This window comes from Chaetodon auriga, chromosome 18, assembly GCF_051107435.1.
Source record: "Chaetodon auriga isolate fChaAug3 chromosome 18, fChaAug3.hap1, whole genome shotgun sequence".
Taxonomy (NCBI): domain Eukaryota; kingdom Metazoa; phylum Chordata; class Actinopteri; order Chaetodontiformes; family Chaetodontidae; genus Chaetodon; species Chaetodon auriga.
Genome location: NC_135091.1, coordinates 17858313 through 17874096, shown reverse-complemented (window position 1 = coordinate 17874096; position 15784 = coordinate 17858313). Strand labels below are relative to the sequence as shown.

At 42.2% G+C, this 15784-nt stretch overlaps 1 protein-coding gene across 1 annotated transcript; it reads right to left on the bottom strand.

Annotated features, from left to right (window-relative positions):
* Window positions 1-750: 750 nt before the first annotated feature.
* Window positions 751-12591, bottom strand: stmn4 (stathmin-like 4). Its single transcript, XM_076756019.1, has 6 exons — window positions 12348-12591; window positions 7159-7221; window positions 6513-6608; window positions 6047-6252; window positions 3594-3785; window positions 751-2304 (listed from the first exon to the last, which is right to left on the bottom strand). Exons 2-6 carry the CDS (start codon window positions 7169-7171, stop codon window positions 2245-2247), a joined length of 567 nt encoding a protein of 188 aa, XP_076612134.1. The 5' UTR covers window positions 7172-7221; window positions 12348-12591; the 3' UTR covers window positions 751-2244.
* Window positions 12592-15784: the final 3193 nt, after the last annotated feature.

The following is a 15784-nucleotide window of genomic DNA, read 5'->3' as shown; positions in this document are numbered from 1 at the left end:
TTTTTGACTGCTGTGACTAATTTTTGACTGCACTTGCTGGCAGGTTAGCCATTAGCTCGCCAGCTATTGTTGTTACTAACAAGCCCTGTGACTAGTCCCCTGTAACTAGTGCCTCCAGGACCATGTAATCTCATGAGGTTGTGTAAATAAATAGGGTAATATTAACATGTTGATCTTGTTGATACATTTATAGTTGTAACTGCAAAGAGCTACATTTTCTGCCCCCTGGTGGTGAAAATTGCTTATTGCAGCTTTAACCCAGTACAGTGTCAGGCAAACACTGCAGGATGATTTTTAAAGTCCATTATTATTATTATTATTATTATTATTATTATTATTATTATTATTATTATTATTATTATTATTATTTAACTCGCATTAAATAATAACCCTACTTACCCTACTTATTTCATTGTAAACAATGTGAAATTAAAATTTTATCCCAGCTTGGATGTCTAATTGTGCTGTGAAAACTATTGTTTAACTTTAAATTGTGCTAAATACATGTGGCCGTTATTATGGTCTAATTAGAATGTTTCATGGATGTGACTGACTGAGCAAAGAAAATATCGGACAGACCACTCAAACATTTTTAGTTTCTTTTATAGATACCTTTGGCCTCTGATTGCTTTACTTTACTGTCGTATTTTTGACTGATGTTCAGTTCTGCTGTCTTTTCAGGACAATATTCTGCATGTCAAACGTTGTACTTTCAATCTACAAATAAGAAATGATGAGAACAAGAGTGAGTTCAGTCAAGCTGTTTTTTACTGACCATGCCAAATAGATACAATCAATCCAGCCTCGAAGATATACAGCGACACACAGTTACAGCAAGTACACACCCCGTGTTACGACGCCCCCGTTACAGTGCAAATATTTTAGACATTTCAATCAAGTCAGTATGACTCAACAACTCGAGCAAATTTCACCTTTCTGTTGACGCATTTACGTTTTAAATTCCCTTGAAAATCATAGTCTGACAATCACAGTGACACATGCCAAAGCAAAGGGAGCCCGCTGCATCACCAGAACCCCCCAAACTCATCCTTTCAAAACCAAATATGTCCAAATTCTGAAGTACTGTCAATCACTGCTATGCCTCGTGTGATGTTATTGTTGTTTATGCTGTATATACTCACCGTCCTTCATGTATGCATATGTGCTTTTCAGTTGTGCTTAATGAAATAAGAGTGCAATCAGTGCTCTAAATCTAAGAGTCTCAAATGCATGTCACTGATCTACAACTACACTACAGTTAAAGTTTCACTGAAAGTGGCAGAATACAGCAGAGAGTCCTCCCTTTCCATGCTTTTTTTTGTGTTACTCCCCTAGAGCACTGCAGAAACAAAAGCCTGACGCTTCATTTTAGATTCATAAACCAAAGTTTAGCACACGCAGACGTCCCCGGATAGACCAAACAATCCTAAAAAACGGTGCAGCGAAGAATTAGCATGAGAGCGGTGACCCAGGGAAATCAGTTTTTGTTTTTCATTGGGAAACAGCAGAAGCTTGTGTGTTATGTTGTGTCTATGCGTACTGACTGGTAAGCATCCTGTGATTCAAAGACTGAAGAAGGCTAGTGAGTCTTAGTTTTGACTTGGTTGTGGCTGACTCGGGCTCCTAAACTACATCTGTGTCCAGTTTTTTTTGTTTTTTACAAGGTACCAATTTCGATTACAACTCCCTCCTCTATAGTTTCAGTCTAACTGGAAAGAAACGGTGTAATTGGCTGTGTTTCTGCCGAATCGGTGTGTACAGTGGTGATTTCTGATATAACCAACGGCAAGAAAATCACAGCTCAGTTAACGCTGCTCAAACATCACGCAGGCAGTTATGATTTCCTGCTTTCCGACAGAAGAACTGCAGAGATGAGAGAGCTGTAATCAAAATGTTTACCTCCTCCCGCCTTGATGCAGCTTTCATTCCCCACAAACAACCACCGTTGGCCCTCTGCTAAAAATTGGAATTGTTTTCTTGCCACCCCCCCTCCCACGTTCCTTTACAAAAAAAGAGCAAGATTTCTTTTTGAATTTCAACATCAACAGTTGACTAAACTTTGTACAGCTTGTTCAGAATTGTTACAGCATACATCAAATATGAAAACTCGCCTTTTCCCTTTGTTCGAGTTGCTTTTTGAGTTCTCTTTTTTCTTTCCTGCACTGTTTTGATTTCCTTTTTTTTATAGACTCAGAAAACTCCCAGTCCTGCTCTTTCTCTCTCCTCTTCCTCGGCTCCAGTCATCTACCGGCAGGCTTCCTCCTTCATCTCCTTGTTCTTCCTCACTTCTTCTGCGTGTTTGTCCTGCCAGACAAACACAGTCATTAGTGTTCATGAATAAATTAGCATTAATGAGGGAGATGCCCACAAAACAATTCCCCTTTGAACAAAATTTGAACAGGGGAATGATACAGAAAGTGGAGAACTAAAAACTCTTTTCCACCTCACATAATATTCATGAGAACTTCAAACCCTGTGAAATGTAGATTGATATGTAAGTGAAGCGGTAAAAATAGCAATTTGCTGTTTAATGTGCTGCACTATTTCTTGGTTGGGAATGAGAAACCTCTCCTGGTTGACTGGCGACTGATTCCTCCAAAGAAATGACACATTAAAGAGCAAATTGGCATTTTAAAATTTGTTCTGCTTTGTGGTAAAGATTGGACAAACAAGACAGATTTTTTTAACCTCAGGATAGAGCCAGGCCAGCTGTTTCACTGTTTCCAGTTTTTATGCTAAGCTAAATTAGCTAACTGGTGTTGTTTCTTTAAAAATAGGACACATAAAAATTGGGAAATTCTCTTGCTTTCTCTCTGAGAGAAATGGTTGCGTGTTAATGGAACTGGAGCTGTGAGGCAATTAGCCTAGCTTAGCATAAAGACTGGAAACAGAGGATACAAGTAGTCTGTCTCTCTCGAGTTCAAAAACACTCCTAGCTATATCTCCAGAAATGACAAATGAACACATTGTATCATGTTGTATCTATACAATGTGTGAAAACAACAATATGTGGTTTACATAGAGCAGTGCTAATAAGCATATTTCAGAAAATGTCAAGCTATTCCTTTAATATTACCTCAATCACGCTTTTTGTTAATAAGAGATCAAATTTGGGCCCAGCAGGAAAAATATGAGTCCCTGTACTAAAAATGGCTGCATCACATTGTTGAACTCCTGTTAAGGATGGGTGTGTTACTCCAAAAAAGCGGCCAGGGGAGTAATAGAAGAAAAGCTGGAGAGAACACTAACAATAGTGGCACTAAACAGCAACAGCTGGAAACAGTTGGTGAAAAGCTTGATCTGACTGTCTCTGTGATACATTTTTTTCATATCTGTCCTGGTGAGTCCAGGCAGAAGTCTGTGCTGTCCTGATTTAAATTTTAGACAATGAGCTTTTTCTGTGTTAGAATCCATCAGCTTCTGTTACACATGAGAGAAAAGATTAACTCAGAAACGAAATTGCTTAGAATGGTTTTCATGTATTAGAGTGTCTTTTTCTTGAGAGACCTTGACGTTGAGAACATTGTAGATTCCTTTCAAACCTGACAAGCTCTCTACAAAGGTTAGAAATAATCCCATCGAGTGGACAGTACCTTCTCCTGCAGCCTCTCCAGCATGGCAGCCAGCAGGGCCTCCCTGTTCTCCTTGTTGGCCTCCATCTTCTGCTCAAGCTTTTCCTTGGCGTGCTTGATGAAGTTGTTGTTCTCCTCAAAGGCCTTCTGGATCACCTCACGCTCGTGCTCCCTCTTCTCCGCCAGGTGCTTCAGCAGCTCGGCCTCCTGGCACTGGAGGGGGATAGAGAGCACTGAAGGTCAATCAACAATTTTCCCCTTTGTTAAAGGGCTTCAGTTTTTGAGATCTTTGGCACTGCAAGAAGCAGAAGCTGCATTAAGGAGTAGGACACCTGAACCCCTGACATGCACCATTAACAGAGGGTTATGTTTAGGGTTAAGGTTATGGTTGTCATGTCTTGAGTGGTTTTGCCATCAGCCGAGTCTGTGACCTGCAGACAAAACCCTCTCCATTACTACAACGACACAGACGGCTGTCACGCCTCAGGAGCTAGACACGATGGTATGGTCCTTTAAAGCCCCTGAAAACATGGCTTCAAATGTTCATGACTAAGTACGTGCAATCAAAGTTCAAAAACCATCTTTAGGTGTTATTTACTGTGAGTTTAACCTCCAATAACCCAGCAGATAGACCAGCATCACGTCATCAAACGCCAAGGGTTTCTGATTAGCCAAAGATTTTATTGTAGCACGAAAATGCAATGAATACAATACAATGAAGATGAATTATGAATGAACTATTGTGTGTTAATAACCAAAGCTTTCACGCTGAGATTTGAGGCACGTGTGATACATGAACATTCACTGTCAGAGTAGTAAAAAGCTGAATGATGCTGGTGACAGTGACGACTGATGGATAGTAGCTTGAGTGGGAGGCTGCTGGAGTACAGTCATGCAGTAGAGCAGCATCAGTAATCATGGCTGTTATCTCCAACTAAACCTGTTTGGATAAGCAATGTGTGGCCACTGTGTTGGGTCACTGATCCACTTGTTGTTAGGGTCTGCACACCTGTTTGTCCCTAGTGTTTATCTTTTCCCCTTTTCCCTTCGTGTTATTTGTCTGTCTGTTCCCTCGTCTGTCTGAGGCTGGGCGTGGTCTCCTCCACTCTCTGCTGGCGCCTGCCTAATCACCTGCACACCTGCTGCACGTCAGGCTCATCAGACCAGCAGTATATAAGTCTGGCTTTCTGCGCCGCTGGTTGCCAGTTTGTCTGATCCCTCCTGTGTCAAATATTTTTCTTTGTGTGAGTGTCGCAAAGGCAGTATTGTCAGACTTTCTCTAGTGAACTCCCAAGACTGAGCTTATGTTGGATTCTACCTTTGTTTCTGAGATGCCACTTAGGTGTTTTCTTTCTTTCAGTGCCTTCCAGCCACGTCCAGTGTCTCGCTCCGCCTCAAACCATCCAGTTGTGTTTGTTTAAGTCATAGAATGGAAGAAGACTGAGGGGTGTGCTGGCTGATGATCAACCTTAAATTATCAAGGTTTTGCAGATGCTCAGGGTCAGGCAAGGTCACAAAATCACCATTGGACATGTACATAAAACTAATTTGGTACAATAAACTACTATACACTTGTCAAAATTGTAATCCCAACACACATCAAGATGCACTGACATCTATAGAACCTTCATTTTTCCAGCCCCTAAAAGAGGTGCGGCTGTGATGCATTGCTGGTCTGGTCTATCTGCGTCATCACGACTGCGTTGGTGCGGTCAGATTTATTGACAGTGACCAAACAACCCACCAGCTATCATCAGAATCTGATCAAATGCTGCAAAATCCTGATTGCTGCATGGACGTACATTACATCACCTCTTTGAAATTAAGCCCTGCCTACTTCAAACCAGTCAACATGGTGCAGAGAGAGAGAGAAAAAAAAAAACACAGGATGTGATGTGAAAGAATTCTAGAGGTTTTGATGTTTGCAGAAAATGGTATTTTCACGTAGCTAATTGAGAAAACACCCTTTCAGGGTCTTTAAGGCCCTAAATAAACGAGTGATTGTTACTGTAAACATCTAATGTTACAGACGTCTTGTGCCTGTGATGTTGCAGGACACATTTTCTATGTCGGCGAAATAATTTATCTCCTCTCACCTTTCCGCTCTCCCGTCCTCCATCCCTCTCCACCACCCTCTTTGCTTGATGAGTATGAGCCATTGTGAGTGTGTCCTTGCATGATTGCCCTTGTACTTTCATGTCCCTCTTTTCATCTTCCCACCCTCCCTTCGCTCAGTTCCTCCCTTCCTTTCTATCTTTTCCATTGCTCCCTCCCTCTTTCCTTTTATCCATTTCCACCCTTTTTTCTCCTGAGTTGATAAATCATGCTTCCCACAAAGAGCGTTGTCAGATGTTTGACAATGCCTGAATGAGCTAGAAATAGCTTGGGTTAGGGTTACAGTTTAGGGTTAGGACCTGTCCAGCTGGGCTTCTTGTGTTGATACAAAAACCCAACCCCACCCACCCTCCCCTCACCTTCCGCCTCTCCTCGGCAGCCTCCAGCTTCTTCTGGATCTCCTCCAGGGACGGGTCGCGGCGCTGCGGCATGGAGGTGTTGAGGTCTGGCACGCCGTCAAAGGACGGGGGCTTGAGGATGACCTCGAAGGCCTGGCCTGATGCCCGCTTGTTCAGCTCGATCACCTCCACGTCTTTGATGACGCACCAGCCCAGGTCCACTGCATCTGTGGTGTTGGATTGTAGCCATGTTTACATTATTTATTTACAGTGAATTTTAATACATGGAAACACATGGCTGCACATCGTCATTAATATGTGATTTTTGGTGCATTGTGTGGTTCGCCTGCATTCCCTCTACGTGTCTCTGCTTTAGTTGAACAAATTCCTACATTTCCCAGAATGACCAGTGCCTATACCGGCTATAATACTGTGTATCTCTCCCTGTATGATTGTTAATGTGTGCGTGAAAGTGGTTTATTTTTACCTTCTGCCTTGTATGTAGGTTTTTCTGCAGTCTGTGGATTCAGGCAGGCACAGAATAGAGACACCAGGGGGAGCTCTTTGACCTTCTCTTTGTAGGCTGAGGAGACACACACACAGTCACGTTTCCAGAGGACATTGCATAGACTTACATTCATTTCCTGGACACTTCCCCTTCCCCTAATCATTACCATAAGCACTACTTGTCTAACACTAACCCAAGTCTTCACCCTAAAATTGAATGATTTACATCATGGGGTCTTGTGTTGTGTCCCTAAAAGGAAGGTGAGTCCCCACAATGTGACTGTGTAAGCAGATTAATGTCCCCGCAACACACCCAATACACATCTACACACATACACACACACACACACACACACACACACACACACACACACACTCTATTATGCTTGACATTGACTCAAACTAAATGATGTAGAAGCATTCAAGGACTAATGATGCAATTCTCCTCAGCAGCAGCAGTGACTAGTCACTCTCATTCCGCTATTTTAACAGTCATAATAATGACAAGTTATGTGGTTCAGATGCTAAAACTGCACTGTTGTTGCTATTCCAAGAGCTGAATCATAGCCAGCGAGTACAGCGAAGGACTGGGGAGGTGTACGACTTTCTGCTGTGGCTGCATTTACCTGCCAGAGTCATCTTCTCGCTGCGTATGTAACTCTCCAGGGATGCTGAAGATCCTTCTCAGTCTGTCAGGGAGAGACATGCAGAGACAGAGGAGAGGGATTAAATGAAGCAGCCTCAGAGGTCAAATAATGAATGTGAGAAGCAGTGGCTACGGAGAGCGTTAACAAGACCGCAAGCTGCAGAGGTCCTGTGTAAATGCCTTCCATTAACGTTTAATTCAGCCAATGAGAGAACAGCTCTGCGTCAAAGAGCAAATGTAGGCCAGATTCAATCCCTTGACAGGCTGGGAAACTCAAACCAGGGAAGAAATAGACATCAACGTACACATAACATCATATCGCCTATTGACCCGGGGTCCTCATCAGCCTTCATCGACTTGTTCACATGTGAACAAAAATGACCGATTCATCTTTTAATAGGAGACTTCAACAAACAAAGTTGACTCATTAGTGCTTTAAAAATCCTTCAGTGGAAAACTGCGTTCTTGTTTACCCTTAATGCTGTTATACAGTATATCACAGATCTGATGCCAGTGACTTCTTGTGCTTCCCAAAATATCACTGCACAACTCACAGAGAACAGGCATGAAGATCCCCTCCAGACATGTTTGAAGACATACAAAAACTGAAAAAAAGTCATGATTCATTTATTTAGTCTGCTCCCATTTTCTTTGTCACATTCTTTCATCTTACTGCTGTTTCCACCGGGATGCTTTTATGCAAGAAATAGACAATGCACACAAAAACAGGTGGATGGAAACGCCCTTAAAGAAAAGTCCATGATCACAGTATGAACACCGGAGGTTTCAACTTTCCACATCACTCTTGTCCAAATTGCAACTATGAAGGTTTACCAAACATCTTGTCACCTATGGATACACCTTAAGCTCAGATTTAAGGTGAGAAACGTTCCCCCTTCAGCAGATGAATGTAGAAACAAACCTTTTGTTACAAACTCTGCACATACGTCACACACAGTGAAGCTCAAACACCCAAGTAATAATGAGCAAAGCACATTTTGAGCAGAGGGGGCTTTAAAGTGTTTTTTCTCTCTTCTTAGCCCTCTGTGTTGCAGTGAATCACAGCTGTGACACAAGGGGGAGAAACAGCTGTAAATCCCTGAGAAGATGCAAGAAAGGAACAGGAAGGTATAAATAACAAAGCGAGGCATCAACCACGGCACCGGCCCGTTTCACCACCTGCTGAAAACCTTTAAACTGGGCTGTGTAGCGGCATGTGCTGCGATTAAAGCAAATATGCCTCTGTGACACAGACTGTAGCCTGGTAATCACATCAAATACTCATTGACTGTGCAGGAATTGAAATTCAAGAATAATCTAGTTGAATTTAGAATGAAATCAAACAGTGATTGAATCAAAATGAGGCAGCAAAGTGGCAATCTCATCAGACCTTCCAGCCCCTGCTATCACTCTGCCCATCTGCCCCCTGTCTGTCAGATGGTCTCATCAACACTGAATTGATGGACATCTGACGCATGCTGTACATTGGTTACTCTATATCACACTATATAGACTTTGGAAACCTTTAAATCAAGCAAAGAAGCTCCTTGTTTGTACTGAATTCAGTTCAAACATGTACCATCGTGGCGAACATGTATTCAACTGAAGTTAATACAGAGATAAACAGAACTTTAATACTTGAATGCATATAGTCAGCTAATTAGAGGACGTTATCATGTGAGCTGAGCAGCTGAGCGCACACACTAATCTAGTTTTGCTTTAATTCTGGGATCCAGTATCATAAACACGCTCATTGTGTGGCCACCCACACGAATCAGCTGTTGAAGAAAACAGGCTGAGGAGTAATATTAGAGAGTAAATGAAGGCTTGAACTTCATAAAGCAGATTTCCACTGCAGGCTGAGACATGCCAGTGATGCCTGAGGTGGGCCTGATTGAATCAAACATCTGTGATGGGATGCGTCTGCTAGAAATGTCCCACCTGCTCTCAACTACCTCCCCTTCATCTTCTAAGGCAGGGCTCATAGATGATCATCCAAACTGCACATACGGGCGTGCACACTGGGAGATACTGTATGCTAGTCATCCTACCTCAATTTCAAGCACAGAATGAACTACATGCAAGACATTAAACACTGCTTTTGATGTATTGCTTGTTTTGATTGTTGCCCAACTTATATGAATTGAAGCAGGATTTTGTTAGTTTGAAGAAAACTGGTCAAAGATTAAGAAAAAAAAAATAAAAAAAAATAAAAAAAAAATACAGCAAATGCATTTTAATCTCCTAAAAGGTATTTTTCCATTCAGAACCACGGCATCCCTGCTGCTGGTAGGTCAGCATGCTAACCGCGTTATCACGACAGCTATAGACTGCTACAGCTGGACTGAAGGACGCATTGGACATTTTGAATCATGCTTCTTTGCTTCCAGGAGAGTTTCAAGCTGTAACTTTTTCTTGCTGAACAACAGTTTATCCAGGTAACAGCTCTTGGTTGCCAAGAAAAGGTTACAGCATGTATTTCCCATAAAAGCCCAAATGGACATTTTTACAGTTGCACAAATTGAACAAACGGAAAATATTAATTGGTGATATTTTGGAAGTTGTGTTTTTGAAGACTACCAGGCTAACAATTTGTCCCTGCTTCCAGTCTTTATGCTAAGCTAATCCTGGCCCCAGCTTCATAGCACTATCCTACTACTTACTGTAAAAAGTACCTCATTGCTGGCAATGTTGTGTGATTTTTTTAAGTAGCTGAACATACCTGAAAGCTATTCTGGGAACGTGTAAGCTTGTAGCATCTCCAACAATAGCTGTTTTCCCCTGCTTCCAGTCTTTATGCTAAGCTAGGCTAACCACCTTCCCAAGAGAGGGCTATCATACCTTTACATGTGACTGTCTAAGCTGCAGTGTTTCAGCATGTGAAATGCCTGAAGAGTAATGAGCTCCAGAGAGTAAGAGAAGTGTACTAATGAGACAACCTGTGACAGAAAGACGTCTCATATGCAGTGAGGATCACTCACTCACCTGACATGATTCCCAGCGGGCCATGCACACGAGGTCACACACAGTACGTGCAACATGCATGTACAAATACCTTGAAATATACAGTTGTGCGCACACATACTAATTAGGCAGTGAATATATTGCTTTGCCACACCGTTGGAATGCACACACACACACACACACACACACACACACACACACACACACACACACACACACACACACACACACACACAGCTGCCTCTCATCTCATGAAACCACCCAGGTTGCAGATCAATGCACGGCTTCCTGCAGCAGTCAGAGTGCTCCATTTGGTGTGTGTCAATACATGGAGAGAGAAACAGAGAGAGCAAGTACACACAGGGAACATTTGGGTCATGCTGATGGGAAATTTGCTGACAGTTATGTCAGAGTGAAGTTTTTCATGGTACAATTTTATGATATTCATAGAATATCATGGTAATATTTCTCCTTTATGGTCTCTAAAAATTGGGCTAATACATAATGATTTACAATGGTTTTAAGAAATGAATAATAAGAATAATTGCATGAGTTTGCACATTCGAATAATAATAAGCATAACAAATGACTTTTGTTATTGTGCATACTCAAGTCTTTTTTGTTACTCTTGGAAATATGATTGCTCGCATTCTTGCTAGATAAGAAGATTAATACCACTCTCATGTTGTTATACCGAATGTAAATCTACATCCAGCAGTTAGTTAGCTTAGCTTAGCGTTAAGATGCTGGAAACAGCGGGAAATGGCTAACCTGGCTCTGTCTGAAGATAACAGTGTCTGTCAATCAGCTCCTCCAAAGCTCAATAATTAACATGTTAGAACTAGTTTGTCTGGCACATAAAACATAAAACAACAAAAGGTTTCTATAAGTAAAACAGATATGTGTTTTGTTTTTTTTTTTGTTTTATCGCCGGCATCCAATTTTCAATTTTCAATTTTGGAGAGCTTACATGGTGCTCAACGTTTCATATTTCAAAATTATTTCTAAATATTTTACACTGATAAAAAAAATGTGGTTTGCAAAATTTTCACAGAAGAGTAACTAAAATGTCAAGATGATTCCAGACTTACAGCAGTTTTACTTTCTGAAAAAAAGATATTAAGTTTGGATGTCTGTTTCTCATTTTCCATCATGCACAGTGCACTGACACCTTCAGTGTTCTACATGAACAAACCCTCACTGACTCTGTTTCCATGGGCACAGTGTTTGATGTACTGCTCATATACATTTTCATATTCTCACATGAATAACAAACATAACATTATGCATATTACATTTGCAACTATCCTAAACACCATTTCATGATATTTTCACACCTGATTATTTCTAAGAATAGTGTGATACTTCCATGTCTTATAGTAGGAGCGACGTTACACCAAACTTCCATACAGTATGCACCAAGAGAACATCAACATTGGCCACATTTAGCCCATATAACACCCACCTACACCTGACATTTTTATGAGCCACATTAGTTGGTTTTACGGGTTTTGCAGAGGCTGCTTTTGTGAACTGGTCTTTCCCGTTCTTTCTTACCTGATACCTGCACTTAAAAAGGTACACACAGCAATAAACCGTGAACATGGTACAGATAAAGGTGAAAATTAACATGAGAGACAAGAAGCTTTGCAGGGTCAAAACCAGCAAAAAAATCTCAACTTTTGAAGTGAAGTATTTGTCACAGTGTTTAATTTTTTGTACCTTTCCCCATCCTCTTGTTTTTCTGTTTTTCCTGCTCTGTCTCTCTCTCTCTCTCTCTCTCTCTCTCTCTCACACACACACACACACACACACACACCTACACACCTTTATGCCACATAAACATGTACAAACCCCCTCATTTTCCTCTCCCACTCTTTTTCTCTCTCTCCTTCCCAATATGCAGACACAGAGCTGTATCTGCACATATGGAGGATCAATAATAAATGGCACAGGTTGCACACCATACAGTTTTTGGGAACAGCGAGTTCTCTCCCTCTCTCTCCCTTTTCCTCCGTCTCCTATCAGCAGGAACCACTGCATCATCACTATCTCACCCTCGCCCCATTACACCCTACCAACACACTCCCTCGCAAGCACACACAGAGGCAGCCTTCATTTATGCAATAAAACTGGACCTTGAGAACCCAAAGTGACACGAGGGAGATGCAGTGTGCAGTTGTGTGTTCGGCGGTGCAGACTTACCCCCCTCTGTCCCTGTCTTCTCTGCTGCTGATGGTGGACCGGTTACCCCCGTCTGGCTGCACGGATACAGGCGCCGGGCAACAGCATCAGCAACAGCATCAATGCTGCCTCCATGACATCACCTTGGAGACGTCTTATTGGTCTGAGACACTGTCAGCATCCAAGCCTATCAGCCAATGAGAGAGGAGAGGAAGGATGGGGGAGGGTCGTCAGCTCTTTGTGTTGTACTGCAGGGTGGGTGGTAGAATCACTGTTTTATTATATGGCGCAGCAGTGTGTGTGTGTGTGTGGGTGTGTGTGTGTGTGTGTGTGTGTGTGTGTGTGTGTGTGTGTGTGTGTATTATGCATGGAGGGGAGTGGAGTGAAGCAGTGTGAAAAATTGGTGAAGATTGGTAGTCTGTGTGTGTGTGTGTGTGTGTGTGTGTGTGTGCGTGTGTGTGTGTGTGTGTGTGTGTGTGTGTGTAGGTGTGTGTGTGCGTCTCAGCAGGGGGCCCAGCCAGTGAAGCACGCAAGAGGCTAAATTATTTAGATCAAGTAGAAAACCTCTGGCAGTGTGAAGCACATGCTGTTCATTTTGAATATTTGTTGCAAATACTAGTACTACAATACATTTAGAGCGACTTTATAAATGCTACTACCACAATTAAAAACCTTCTCTCACTGTACTTCACTCCAAAATGGTTAGTGTTGCTTTTGCTATAGTTTTAGTCTGTTTCTGAACATCAAACTTACATCTAGAGCTCAAGTTCAGATATTTCCTTCATAGCTAAACAACAAACTCTTAACGGCTGAGTTTCACTGTTTTCATTTTTTTGTATCTGTGGGATTTTTTCTTCTATGATAATGATGATGATGATTGTGAGGACCTGCCACATTTCTTTTTCATAGTATATATTCTGTTGTTGTGCATATTCCTAGAATATTACCTCCCCCCTGGTTAGCTGTGTGATAATTTGATTAAATACAGATCAGTTCAGGAATATGCACCATGCAAGTTATGATGAGTTTTCTCACAGGGCCTCAGGATCAGGAAATAAAAAGGGATCCATGATGCTTCATTTTTGCCCTAATTCCTACAGAGCGGCACTGTAGCAGCCAGACTGTCCCCAGTGTAATGCGACCCTAACCCTGCATGCAGCAGCGGAGGCCCTTTTCATTTTTGCCCCTGCTGCTTGGAGAGCCTGTGCACACCCCTGCTGTAGCTCACAGAGTTTTTGCAGCATGTAAACGCCTGTTGACTATTGCTAGTACCGTTATTACTGTAAAAGCTGCTGGTGCTAGCAACACTCCTAAATGTTTATCACATAGGGCAAAGATAGGAAAAACAGAACTGGCTGGAAGACGGAGGACAAACACTGAAGAAGTGACGTATCTGTTGTCGCCGCCCTTTGATCCTGTATTCAGCTCACGCAGCTAACATGATGTCACCACGGTGACCACAGGCACACGAGATGAAAGAGCTGTGTTCAGTGTTGAACAGTGGATATGCATGAGGTCACATTAGGGTGTGTCCTGTTGTCGCTGTTTCCTCTCTTTTCCTCTCCTCTCCTCTCCTCTCCTCCCCTTCCCTCTGCTCTCCTCTCCTCTCCTCCTCTTTCCCTCTCCTCTCCTCTGCTCTCCTCTCAGTGACCACTGCTGACGGTAAACACACGTGCGACATTAGACATCACTCACATCCTGGAAATGAGATCACCAGGGAGAGAGAAAAAAAGAAGAGAGGAAGATAGAGAGGAGGAGGAGGAGGAGGAGGAGGAGGAAAAGAGGGAGGTGGAAACAAGATCAAACAGATTATTTCAGTGAATCTGAGTGAACAAAGATAAGAGGGAGGACCAAAGCAGAGGAAAAATGAGGAGGGAAGACCGAGTGAAACAGAGGGAGCTTACTGGGAAAACCCATGGGAGAAGCTGGGATGGGGGGAAAAAAAATACTCTGGAGACAGAGGATGAAGAATCACACATTTTACAGAACATGAAGGTAGCTGAGTAGTGGGATGAGGAAGAGAAATGGACAAATCAGGTCCCTGTGTCTAGAAGGAATGCATCTAAAATCTCTGCAGACCCACAAAACTGAGGAAAGAAACAGATCTGGATGCATAGATATGATTAAAGGTAAGGAAACAGATGCAGATTGTCCAACAGCCTGGTTAGATCCTCTTCCTTCTTATCCATTTTGACAATATGTTAAACATCCTGATGCATTTGAAGTATTTTTGGATTTTGATTACAACAGAATCTCAGATGCAGATTCATCTCTTGAGTATGCTCAGTGAAAAGGCGTATCCTTGAAGCATTACATTGCATGGACACACACACACACACACACTCCTCTCCACTGCAAGCCCTCGTGACCCTTTAAAAACATAAACAGTTAAAGTATCTTAGCGGCAGTCCTCATCTAAAGTCTGACATCATCTCTCAGTGTGTCTCAGAATGAGATCATTCCATTTAACTACCAGCCTTACTCACTCTATTCAGTGTGTGTGTGTGTGTGTGTGTGTGTGTGTGTGTGTGTGTGTGCAAAGAGGATTGTGAATAAGTTTTCTGAATTAGAGAGTGGACGGACTCCGTGTGTGCATGTCTGTGCTCGTGCAGGTGTCCACTGTAGGACAATTAGATTATGGGTAAAATACTCTACAGAGTGATCTGATTGAAGCTGAAGGGCTTTCACTAGCATTGATTTTGACAGGCAGGGCCTGGTATCAAGGGGAAACAAAGCAAATACACCCACTTCAACAGAGAGTGAAGTGTAATCCCTTTTCCCCTGAACTATAGAAGAGTTTGGCTCAGATACTGCTTAGCTAAGCTAGAACTGGGGTAAGTGGTTCAGACAAGCCAATCACAACAATAAATGGCACTTTAGGTTTCTTTATGTTCAAACTTTACTTTTCAATTTTCAGTTTTATGTTGTGACACATTAGGTCTGGTTACGTTTAGACACAAAATCCACTTGGTTAGGGTTCGGACAAGATCCTGTTTTGGCTTAAAATACCCTGTTTTGTTGGCATAACGGCCGAAAAATGTCCCGACATCGTCTTAAAATAACTGGTTAACTAACAGCGGTCAGCTGCTTGATGGTCATCACACCGCCACCATCCCCTCCTTCTCCTGCTGAAGAACTCAGCTCATATAGATGCACCAGTAATCTGATCTACTTCAGTTTCTTATAGCACAAACGTACAAAAGCACAATTTATCGGCGGTTTGCAGAAATGCACGATGCCAACATTTTATCCCGGCAGCTGGGCTGGGTTTAGGCCTCATATAGAAAACTGCAAAGTCCACGCTATAAATACTACATCTACTGCACTCACGAGGGAAACAATAGCATGCTTTAAATTTAGGACACGTTCATCTCATGCAGATTTAACACAATTTGAACAAATCCACCAAATAAAAAAAGTGTTTAAAAAACAGAGCTAGCCCCACAATAGATTTTGCC